General features: G+C 40.6%; 1 protein-coding gene across 1 annotated transcript; it reads left to right on the forward strand.

Annotated features, from left to right (window-relative positions):
• Window positions 1–2251: 2251 nt before the first annotated feature.
• Window positions 2252–7586, forward strand: LOC143304645 (uncharacterized). Its single transcript, XM_076627148.1, has 2 exons — window positions 2252–3931; window positions 4878–7586. Exon 2 carries the CDS (start codon window positions 5706–5708, stop codon window positions 7059–7061), a length of 1356 nt encoding a protein of 451 aa, XP_076483263.1. The 5' UTR covers window positions 2252–3931; window positions 4878–5705; the 3' UTR covers window positions 7062–7586.
• Window positions 7587–12490: the final 4904 nt, after the last annotated feature.

Below are 12490 nucleotides of genomic sequence, written 5' to 3' on the forward strand. Positions count from 1 at the left end.
GAAACCTAAGTAGAGATTTGTTTTCTCATCAAGTATAACGAGTTTTATACTTTGGATAGATTGCCTCGTTGCGAGAAGGTCTTAATCGTTTATAATTGCGATTAAGTAATTGCAATAAGTCATATTTTTAAGAAACGTTCTCACATGCTGTCACACACTCTAATTAGAAAAGGATCATGAAACATTCGGTTTATGATATTATTTGTTTGTAAATCTTCCTGCTTCCGGAAACTTTTCTAAATATGAAAATATTTATATACAAAATTAAATATTTTTTTCAATATCAACACTTCTTGCGTTTATGTTGTCCTAGTCAGAATTATATTATTTCGTGTATCCTGTTGCTTTTTATATGATAGTCCTCCCGTTGGCCGCGGAATCGTTATCAAGCCTGAGGCCCTCGTCACTAGTGTCACTATCGACAATAAAGGTACCCCACCCGCGACCGGACGATGGAGAACTCCAACACGGAATCGCAATCTCCCGCGAGCCCTGCCCGGGAGGGCGCCTCGAGCTCGGACTCGGAATGTGACTCGAGCTCGGATTCGGATTCAGACTCGACATCAGAAGTGGCATCCGAACACACGTTGTCGGCACGGGATCGTAAGAGTATCGTGCGCGCACTAAAGCGGTCGCTAGGGAAGAAGAAGAGGAAGAAGAAGAAGAAGAAAGGACACCGGGCAACCTGGGTATCGCTACCGCGCTTCAACCCCGAAGCCGCGGACGCAGATCCAGCCGCCTGTGCACAGCCGTCGGCCTGCTCATGAGGGACCACCGCCTGAAAAACAGCGCACTGTATTCTGCCCTAAACCGTGCCCTAGAGGGTCCGGCAGCGTATTGGCTTACGCAGATAATGAACGGCGACGAGCTCACCTGGCCAGATTTGAAGGAACAATTCGCCGCGCACTTCGGTGGCCAAGAAGTAGCAGCCGCGTCGCTAATCAAGGTAGCCGAGGAACTACCGCGGGACGGCGAAACACCAGGAGCGTACGGAAATCGTATCATCAGCCCCCTGGGGTCGAAGTGGCGAAATTCAACCAGGGAAGAGGTACTCGCCGCCACCGCCCTCCATCTGCTGGGCTCGCGCGATGAACGTTTTAAACGACTAGCGCTCACGAGTGACATCATGTCGGTGAAACAATTCCAAAGAGAAATGAAGCCCTTCCTATACACGGAGTGGCCAACGCCCCCGCCGTGGAGGTCATTAGCGAGCTCCGGAAACAAACGAGGCAGGACACCCGCCCCCTGGACCAGGTGTGGCCACTGCGGTATTTACGGACATCCGACATTCGAATGCCGCAAGAGGGCGAAGTGGTAACCGAAGGAGGACCCCCGACGCCCGGAGGAAAGCCGACCGGCTGCACCACCAAAAGCGTTGTGCTTTCACTGCCACATGCCGGGACACATCGCGTCTCGCTGTCCATCGCGGCGAGAAGAAAAACATTGCCCCGAGGACGAGCGCCGGGTCGATGCCTGCGTGGTGGAAGCCCCGACGGGTAGACTAAGCCAGCAGGCCGCACACGAGGACGTGTAAGTGTCAGGATGGCCGAGTCGGAGACGAAAGGACGCCGGGGCCCCTCTGGAACTTCAGGACAACACCCTAACCTTGCAACCTAGAGCCTAATATAGCCATAACGAAACAATCGCAAGTATCCAAACCGATAGCAATCGTACGTCGATCGGAGGATCGTGTGTACTGAGACACTCGACCGGAGTCTTGTTTCGGTGGCGTCGTTGGGATGACGAGCTGTCTTGCTAGAGAGCTGATCGGTGAAGGAAGTCGAGTGCCTTACGAGCAGGGAGTGGTGCACGTGTGAGTTAGAGCAAGGGAACCTGTCCTCCTGTTGGTCACGGATTCGTTATCAAGCCTGAGGCCCTCGTCACTAGTGTAACTATCGACAATAAAGGTACCCCACGCGCGACCGGACGATGAAGAACTTCAACGCAGAACCGCTACCTCCCGCGAGCCCTCCCCGGGAGGGCGCCTCGAGCTCGGACTCGGAGATTCAGACTCGACATATATATTATTATATATATTATATATACTATTATATCTATATAATATATGTATTTATATCTATAAATATACGTATAAATATATCTATTTAAAAAAATAAAGTTGACCTTCATATATCGCCAATAATATCGCGTGCGTAAAAAGAAACTAATTACATTTAATTCTTTTTTTACATTTATTTATTTTTTATTATTATTTTTTTCACAACTAATTACATTTGATTATTACATTTACATACATTTAACTATTATTACATACATTTACATACATTTAATTATTATTTTTTTCATAATTATATCTCGTTTGAAATATTTTTCGACATAATTAATTGTTTCAAAAACACATACTCCAGCCTTCTAAATGATTTATTTTGCGTATCATACGAATTATTCCATCTATAAATAAATTGTTCTCTATACACACAAACACGCACACAGTCTGTTAATTACACGAGTTAATTGTATCATTTTTCTCGATAAGTTGACAGAGCAAGGAAAATGAGCGACGAACCTACCTACAAACTAATCTACTTCAATGCCCGTGGTCGTGCCGAACATATACGGTACATATTTGCATATACTGGCATCGAGTATACCGACGAGAGGATCCCCGAAGAACTCTGGCCTGAATACAAGGATTGTAAGCGTGAAGAATCGATTTTTACTTTCATCGTTCAACTCTCAGGTATCTACCATTTACTCAAACTTTTCTGTATATAAAACTTTCGTTTCACGTGCAGGCTAAACTTACTTAAAGTAAAATTTCATACGGAATAAAGTCGAACTTTTCATTAAGTTTTGCTTCCGTAATATCGTGTTTATCGAATACCAACTTAATTCACTTACGATTCTCGAATTTTTGTGTTGCAATCTTTATTGTTTTCAATGAATCGAAGCATTTCGAATATTTTGAGAAAACCGTAAATAGGTGACTTAAAATAGGAATACAAAAATACTTCTACGTTTCTCGTTAATTTAAAAACTTTTTAGGACTTGTCGGAAAAAAAGGATAAAAAATTGAAATCAGTTCGGAAATGAACAAGAACACAGCTAAAAAGCCGAAAGAACAAAGCAGACATAAAATTCGATCTTCCGTTGCGACATTTCTATCGTAAATAGTATAATAAAAGTTTTACGCAGCATAGTCTTCGATATAATCTTATATGTCGCTTGCAGATAGAGAAACCAAAAATCAACGTAAGTCTGTAAATCAATCCTGTCGGTGTAAAACACAAAATTACGTTCGCAAGAGACATTCGATTTATATTCCTTGCATTTCAATTTTCATTACAAGAACCGTGTACATTTTCTAATATTTTTTCCGTGTCTGGTATTATGCGACGTGAATTTTTTATTCGCAGTTGTAAGTCCACTATCATTGCATAAGGTCTTCCCGCAAAACGATACTGATCGTTCCTCGTACATTCAGTACACCGCATCAGACAGATTCGTTCCTTTCCGTGAGAATTACAAATTTTATACTCGATCTTTTATCCTTGATTTTAAAAACTTTAGATTCTTCCCAACAGTCAAAAACACGCGATACCCTGTCCATCGTAATCGTAAGAAAAGAAAAAAAGGAGAAAGAAGACATTTCTGTATTTCTTTACTAGGCCATGTTGATTAAAACCGAAATGATTTCGATTCATCTATTCACAAGAACGCAACGGCCTCGGAAGCTGTGTTGTGATTTCCTATCGATCGTTTCCCTCTACACAGTGTTCATATGAGCCATGTTTGTTCTTAGCAATGCCTTATAAAATGCTGCCTGTGCTGGAGATAGACGGGAAACCGGTAGCGCAGAGTAACGCTGTGGCGCGATACTTGGCGAAGAAGTACGATCTAATGGGAAGGAACGAATGGGATGCGATGATATGCGACGTGCTCGTCGATACTCTTGGAGATTTGAAGCAAGGTGAGTAACTGATGAGATGACTTTGCATTTGTCTCACCACAGAGACAGACGTTCAAGAATTCATTGTGAAAAGACGAGTACAAACAAGATACGTATGTCTTTCCGTTAAGCGAATGTTACAGTTTGTTTGCAAAAGTCAGTTTTTAGATTATAGAATCGTAGATAGAATTTAGAGGATAGAAACTTTTAGTAGTCACTTTTAGTTTAGTAAAGTCCTATCGACAATAAGCAGACTACGTTATGATACAACGATTCCAACTGAAGATTTCTATCGACATCACGAATTCGATGGCTTCCAAATTTTCTTCTCTGCAATCTCAGACGCTCAACTCGAAAGAATCTTTTAGATCCCCCGACAAACACTCGACTCAGGTTATCTATTATCGTAATCTTCCTACGGGATTTTTTTTTAACTGCGTTGCGTTAACGAATAACGGGATAACATCACGTTTCTCTCAACGCCTTTCAACGTTCTACAACTTTTATTCTTTGCAGATCCCTGTCTCTATATGATAAACGCTGGTTATCCGCGGAATTTACGATTTCAATTTCTTTAACGAGATATTTATCATATTACACAATTCCTGTAAATGTATTTGTAATTATATCGCCGAAGAATTGTATTTAATTAAGCTATGAAGTTGTGGAATCGTGAGAAGGATTATTTTTATAGAACTGTCTAATTTCCATTCGACATTGATTCAGGATACACATTGCTCTTTTTTACATAATACCAGTTTTGTCATTTTTAATTAACAAATACCTCCAAAGGTTGAAGTTTCTAAAATTATCCATTAAATTCTGACAATAAAATAAAAATCCAAATTCTTCCTAAAAAGCTAGTGATCTTTAGTTAAGAGTTCGATTTTTCACATTTTTCAAGGTAAATTAAAAAAATTGTTTAATAGAGGAGGTACAAAATAAATGTATACAAACCTTTTTTCAGACGACATGGGCGGACTTCGTGTTTGCAGCGGCCCTTGAAAATTTCGAGTATATGTTTGGGGCATCAGCTTTGGATAAATATCCAGCTCTTCGAGCATTGAAGAGAAGGATTCATAGAATACCGGCTATTTCTGATTGGCTGATTAGGCGCCCATACACAAACAGCTAAAAAGCTAAAAACGTGTGGAAAAAAGATGACCAGTACACCAGTATATATATATGTAGTATCGTGGACGAAAGGCCTAAGAAATATCGGGCGAACTATGAACAATGTCGCGAGAGCCGAGGCGCCGTCGGGCCCATCAATGTGTCATCGGTTTTTTCAAGTGCATAGTTTCGTGGAAAAGACCTACGTGACCCTGGCTACGAGCGTCTGCAGAACACGTGTGCGGTGGGCCTAGGAAAAAGGCAATAGAATGCGACAACGGCCAGAGTGTGAGTCGAGAAACAGAGTGTGAGTCGAGGAGCCGAGTGCGAGTTGAGCGGAGACAGAGTTTGCGAGTGGCGTTGCCGAGAGAGTGTTGATTGCGTTTTGGTAAAAGTCGAGTCGCTATCTAGTTATTTAGTTGCGCTGTTTTCTGTACGTTTGGCGTGAATAGTTCAGGTTGAACAACAATCGTCTTTTTCTGTCTGATTAACATCTCTATTGTCCATTCCTTGTAAATACATTATATCACGATATTACATATTTTTGGGGGCTCGTCCGGGATTGGACAAGACAGAGAACGAAACGGTTTAACAGAGCTATTCGAGCTAGTTGTGAATTTACCGGTACGCGGTGCGGTAAAAGACGATATCGTTGACTGTTTAAGTTTGTGTAGTGTGAAAAATGGCAAACGTTGGGGACGAACGATTGTCGGGTGAAGAGGGTTCGACGCTGGAGGAGCTGAGGAGTAAGCTCGCGCGAATGAACCTCCCTATATCGGGTGCGAGGTCAGTGCTGATTGCAAGGCTGAATCGGGCGTGTAGGGCTGGACAATCGTATCCTAAGGGATCGACGGGCGGTGAAGAGCTAACCGGTCAACGAGATTTAGGAAACGTACAGAGAGCTGAGCGTGATTGTAACGAAGATGAAGATGTTGAGAAAATGAATACGAAGGAGTTGAAGGAGCGCCTCGCTAGTTTGGGTTTAAAAACGACGGGAAGAAAAGTAGAGTTACGCGCACGGCTACAAGCGGCCATGGTTGGTAACGACATATCGTCGGAAGAAGAAAGCGACGACGAAAGTGAGGATGAAGATGACAAGAAAAACGCAAGAGGATACAAGAGAGATACGCGAAGGGTGTATCAGGACCGTGATGAATATTGTCGAAGGGCATGTGTTGGTTCGACACTGAGTTTTGGAGACGTCGAAGATGCATTAGAGTCGTTTAGTGGCGACAAAGGTGAAAATGTCGAACGATGGTTCGAGTCGTTCGAGGAAGTCGCTGATACGTGCATGTGGTCGGATGGGCAGAAGGCAGTCTACGCCAGGAAGCTGCTGAAGGGATCAGCGAAAATATTTGCGAGCTTCGTGTGTCATGCCAGGACTTGGCATGAGTTGAAGAGGGGGCTAGTGAAAGAATTTTCGAGGAAAGTCAACTGTAGGCAAGTACATCAGAAACTTGAAGAAACAAAAAAGGAGAGTGATGAAGCATGTTTAGCTTACATGTACCGCATGCTCGAAATAGCCAGCCATGTGGACATAGAGGAGGAAGCAAAGGTGGAATACATAGTGGATGGAATAATAGACGACGAGAACAATAAGGCTATATTGTACGGTGCTACGTCAATCAAAGAGTTGAGGAAGAGGTTAGTGATGTACGAAGAGCAGAAGAGTCGCAGAGCAAAGTCGATTGTGAAGCCGGCTAAAACCCAGAAGAACGGGAAGCCCAGTCAATCTGTAGATGCAATGAAGAAACGATGCTTCATTTGCGGTAGTGAGGATCATCTAAGTGTTAAGTGTCCGGAGGGGGGAGAAGGTGTTAGGTGTTCCGAGTGCAGCGGATTTGGACATATTGCAGCGAGGTGTACGGCACGACCGAAAGAGACTTGCGTAGTGTCAAGATCCGAAAAGGGGAAGTATGTGAAGGAAGTAATCGCAGGAATTAAGCTTCTATTCTCTGAAATTACTCTCAAATCTCAGAGTCAACCCTTCAAATTCTCCACACTGGATCTTCGATTCTTAATATTTGTAATATCGTAGAATAGCTTTGATTGCAGATCGGCTGAAATTAGAATACACCGTGTACGTCGTCTTTCGTGGTTTGTTTACATCCAAGAGCGCCTAGTAACAGTGACGCGAGAAAAGATAAGCAGCGTCAAAACAGAAGTACGGTTCCACATTTCAAGGAGTGGCAATCGAGAGGCCAGAGTATGTGAGCCGAAAAGTGTGCGTGTGTGTGTGTGTGAGAGGACGAGAGCAAGAGCGAGCACGACCGAGCAGGAGAGTATTGGCGAAGATCAGAGCTAATTGAGTCGTCGAAGAGTAGAGTCGTTAGAGGTTTCGAGTCGTCGAAGAGTAGAGTCGTGAGAATTGATAGAGTTGTTAGAGAGAGAGAGTGTGTGTGTGTTAGATTCGCTGTGACGAGAGTGATCAAATAACTGTAAAGTTATTTGATATAGATACGAGTATTGCATTTAGTTTCCGTTAAATAAATATCGTTCTCTGTCCAATTTATATTTGTATATTCAATTTAATATTAATAAATTGTAAGTAATCGGAAAAAAATTTCTATCCTTATTTTCCGATATTACATATTTGAAGCATAAATTAAAAATCGACACATTGACTACTTCAAAGAAATTAGCCCGAACGAGACATAACTCGTTCATCGTGGTTTTCGCGCGAAGTAAATCGTAAATTCTCAATCGTTGTGAGATTCCAACGACGTTAATTCTGTCGAAACGGCGACGCGCGACGACGATCGCACATTCTGTTGCTAGCGAGTGCTTGCAAATCGCGACGATATCGAGCGTAAAGACTAAGCGCAAAAATGGAGGACACTCGGCGGGGAATTGGAAATGCTCGATGACGAAAGGTATTTCAAGGTGTAATTACATCCACATCCAATTGGATCGCACCTTCGTTCGGTTGCTAGGTCAACAACCTTCGATGTTATTCAAATAATGCAACGGCTGGAGCAGCCGGTAGCGAGTCGTAAAAGTTTCAATAAAACACGTTCCTGCTAGTGAACGTATGTTAAGACTTACACCGAGTTTTATTTCGCTACGCCGTTTACTAGTTCGAAACGATCGATTGCATAATAGTAGCTGTTTCTTTCATCTCGGAAACACGATCGTAAACGGTGACAACGATCCAGCTTATTCCTGATCGTGTTAATTTCCACGCAAACGTTGTAAACATTATACGTCGCGACACTCTCGTTAACGCGTCATTCCCTCCAACTCGAAAGTCTTGCAACTTTAGTGATCCGTTTTCTGTGTAAAATTGGTTACGAGCATCAGGGGACTTATCGTCGTAATCGGTAAATTGTTTATTAAGGATCTACAGCTTTTAAGGATTTCTCTCTAGAGATTTAGAGATTAGAAGTTTCATTAACGCGTTATCGTGTCCCTAACTCGATCTTTTTTCGTGTAAATTGGTCACGAGACTTACGAGCTTCGTTGTAAATAGAAGATTAGTAATATTTCGTAGTTTCGTGATAGTATATAGACATTTTAGTGCTTAAACGCGCAATTTTTAGTTCGCTTTTCGCTCGCATCGGCGCTATGAAACGGATCAATATCTCAACACTTTCCTTTAGTTCTACGAATCATCTTTCGACCGGCTTTTCTTGGCCTACCGTTTCCTAACGCTGTCCTAATACTATCGTCTTGCTGAGATCCTTTTTCCGATTGTATCTTCTGCTTATTTTATTATAAATCCGAACTTTCATTCACGTCGTATGTTTTACAGCGTAAAATCCGTAAAATCCTAGAGCGTTCCAATAAATGTAACCAGTAGGTGCTCTAATACTCAAACGCACCTGTGCGTATCTCTGCATATTTGCTGAAAAAAAAGATGAATCTTACGTTACATTTTCAATATGCGTAATAAGCCGAAAATTTCTCTGATGCTAAGCCTTCGTAACAAAAGGATGGCATCACTATATGCATGAAAATAGCATTTGGCAATCGTTAGAAACACAATACATGGATATATATGTAGTTGCCAAATTAACCTTCGCGGTGTTCAAAGTGAACGGCTAGAAACGATTGCTTTTTGCTATACGCGCATGGTTCGATTGCACCATAATTCGTTATTAAGACGTTTCGAGAGAGGCAAAGGATGTGGTGTCGCAACGTGTTGCGCTCGCACAATGCTCCTTGGATAAAATTCCCGGAGCGCGTATTATCGCGTACGCCGCGCGAACGCGTTGAACCTTCGCGCAAACAATAAGAGCGTGAACGCGAAAAAATAGCGTTGAGCACGTAACATTCGGCCTGATATCGTTGATTGGCCGCGAATCGTCAACATGCACGGGACAGTTTTACGTAAAGACATTCGATCCGTACAATTATGTTAAGACGTCGACCATAGAACGTACTACGTTGATGCAATTAAAATTTCAATGAAACAGGAGAACGCGCTAATAACTAGTCACCCCGTTGTTGACCATAACGTACAAATACTTTTGTTTAAAAGCTGCTCGTTAGTGTTTACCGCGTGCAGCGATTAAGTGACGAACAAATTACGTTCAAAGGGTATAGAGCTCGTTCTCGATTAAAATTCTCCTAACTTTCTAATGGTATTAGAAATTATAACTTGAACGTATGTACGCGACTGGCAATAAATATCAGGACAGCCGCGGATATTTAGTATAAATCGAATATGTGTTCCATTGTCCTTAATTTCTTTTATTATCGATTATTATTATTATAATTTTTATATTAATATTAATATTATTTAATATTTTAATATTAATATTATTTAATTTATTCTATTATTGATTCGTTCCATTCCGTTTACGTCATAATACGTAGCCTGCGGATTTTTACGCATATTTTTCAGAATATAAAGGAAGCGAAAGAAAAAACTAGAAGCTGGATAAAAAATTGTTTTACCTCGATTAAACGTTACAAAGCGTGCTACTTTCCGATGTTTTATATATTTCCACGTGTCACACGTGTACTTTGCAATTTTGCCCTTTCAGATTTCACAGAAATGCATAAAACTTCCGTGACCTAATTTTTTGGCACGTGCACGTGCTTCAAAATAAATTCGATGATATTAAATACCAGATTATAGGAACCCGAAATGAAGAGTTCTACAACGATGGAATGGGTAAATGATTGTCGATCAGACGAAAGACAATAGCAAACAACGATATAGCGATGATTAATTAATGGAAGATTTTTTCCTTTCAGCAAACAAAAATAGAACTTAACGAACTCAGTAATTGATAAATGATTACGTATAAGATAAGTGCATTTTCCAACTGTGAGTCATAGTTAACGTTTAGTTTAGCCTAGGTAGGATCTTAGCTTTGGAGTAAATAAGTATAATAGTAGCAAAAAATCGATAGAATTGTTAAAAGGCTGTGACTAATCCTGGTCGACTGGTCAGTTATCATCTGAATCTATTGTTATTTTGCTAATATACTTTTCGAATCATTTTCAGCTATTCTATGGGCAAGCATTCGTTTCTTTCGCGCATGCCACGTATCATTCGCTCATTAACTCGTTTTTGAAAGCTTTTACCGGCGAATGAAAAACGTAACGTACACTTGCATAATGCGTTCGAAGTGTTCGTTCGTTCAATATTCATGTAAAGGTTAGGCGATACGCGTGATAAGTCGCGATGCTACGAGATGTGATTAGATGCGGATGTTAATATCTTGTAAATACCTTTCCTCGACTATGATAATCATCGAACACTAAGAATTTCGCAAATCGATGCAATTAATCGGTGATCTTGTGGGAAGAAATTTCGATATCACGATAATGTTAACGATAGTATGTTAATTACGACTAGTACCGTTACTGTTACATTGTTTCATAATTAGTATTAGTTTAATATAGTCAACGACTCCTCCGCAAGCATCCGTGCAAGTGTTATTTATTATTATGCTCACCTTCTATTGGAAAGTTCTTGCCTTGCTCAGCAAGTCTTTTTGATTTTTTTCCTGTAGAACTTCAGCGTGTTACCGATTTTTATGCTATGTACGTGTTTGTAGGAGAACTTTCTCTGAGCCGCGAAGTTTTCTTTCGACGATTCAACGATCGAAAATCAAAGAGAACCAATGTTCTCTCTTTCGATAAAGTATGTGATGATAGCCATTGCCAAAATTATTGATATATTTATCTGGTTGAAGACAATCTAGCAAATTATACAGCAAGCCTAATGAAATAATAATAATCTTTATCATTAAATTGCGCCATTATTTCATAATTTCATTGAAGGATAATAGAAATTCACGAAGCCTTCAAATTGGATTTCATATTATAATAATGTAAACATCGTTTGACGGTATTATCTGGTTGTGAATAGGGTTGATTTGATTCAGACAGCGCCAGTCATCATGACATCGACTTCCTATCTCGTTATGTAACATTTATCAGAATAACAGACGCAATTACCGTCACTGAATTATCTTAATGACATTCGTTATTAATGAGTAAGTGTTTTCGACATACGTCGGAGGTCGCAAATCTTGGATCATCTTTCTTTATTATCTGTTTAGATCCAACCCGGTTCCTTCACAGAACTTCTTTCCCTTCAATTTACCTAATTTAATAATTCTTCAAAATTTTCTCATTTTCATTTCTCATTGCATTGTTTATTATATATTCTACAAACCCGTATGAACACAACGCAATAAATTGACACGATAAAAGCGTTGAGATAATAACCACGAGACAATACTCGACAATAATAATACGAGACAATAATAATCGAAAAGGCTGATGAAACAAAGGAATGAGTAATTTGTAAAGACAGGAAAACAGCAATTAACGTACATCCAGCTACAATTGAAAATAACTTTCTTCGCTTTAAATGAAATTCCAATCAAATACGTTTTATCAGACTCGACTAACAATCAATATTATTAGCTCAACAAATACTCGAGATTCCCAATGTTTTTTGTCGAGTTTCAAATAGAACGTTAATTACTCGCTTGTCGGAACGTCCATCGGCATCGAAGACCGTGAACCAATCTACGTTATCTTTTCCTTCGTTTCAGGCTGTCGCTGGCGATACCAGTCAACCGCGAAGGTTACTCGAGATGCAGCATGTACGATGTAAATTACACGGAAATTTTGCTAAATGGAAGCCACGTACCGGACCCATCGTGGCCAACGAAAGATTGCCAACAAGGATGGGAATTTAATTATACCACCGTCCCTTATGCGTCTGTGGCATCCGAGGTGACAGAAAATGTTCGACTTGTAATTTCCTGCTTTTTGAATATTTTATCTGTTCCTATCAATCAATCCCTTTATACTGTGTATGTCGTATTCGATTATTTGCATGATCTATTTCGATAAAAAATAAGCGTAGTGTACAATTTTTGGAAAGAAAGAAGAACGATGAAAAGGGTCGAATAAACGTTTGTGGAAAGATCGACAGTTCAGGAGTGGGAAAATTAACAATGTCGATTTCCACAGAGGAAAATTATAGTACGTAACAGA

Source organism: Bombus vancouverensis, unplaced genomic scaffold, assembly GCF_051014615.1.
Source record: "Bombus vancouverensis nearcticus unplaced genomic scaffold, iyBomVanc1_principal scaffold0045, whole genome shotgun sequence".
Taxonomy (NCBI): Eukaryota; Metazoa; Arthropoda; class Insecta; order Hymenoptera; family Apidae; genus Bombus; species Bombus vancouverensis.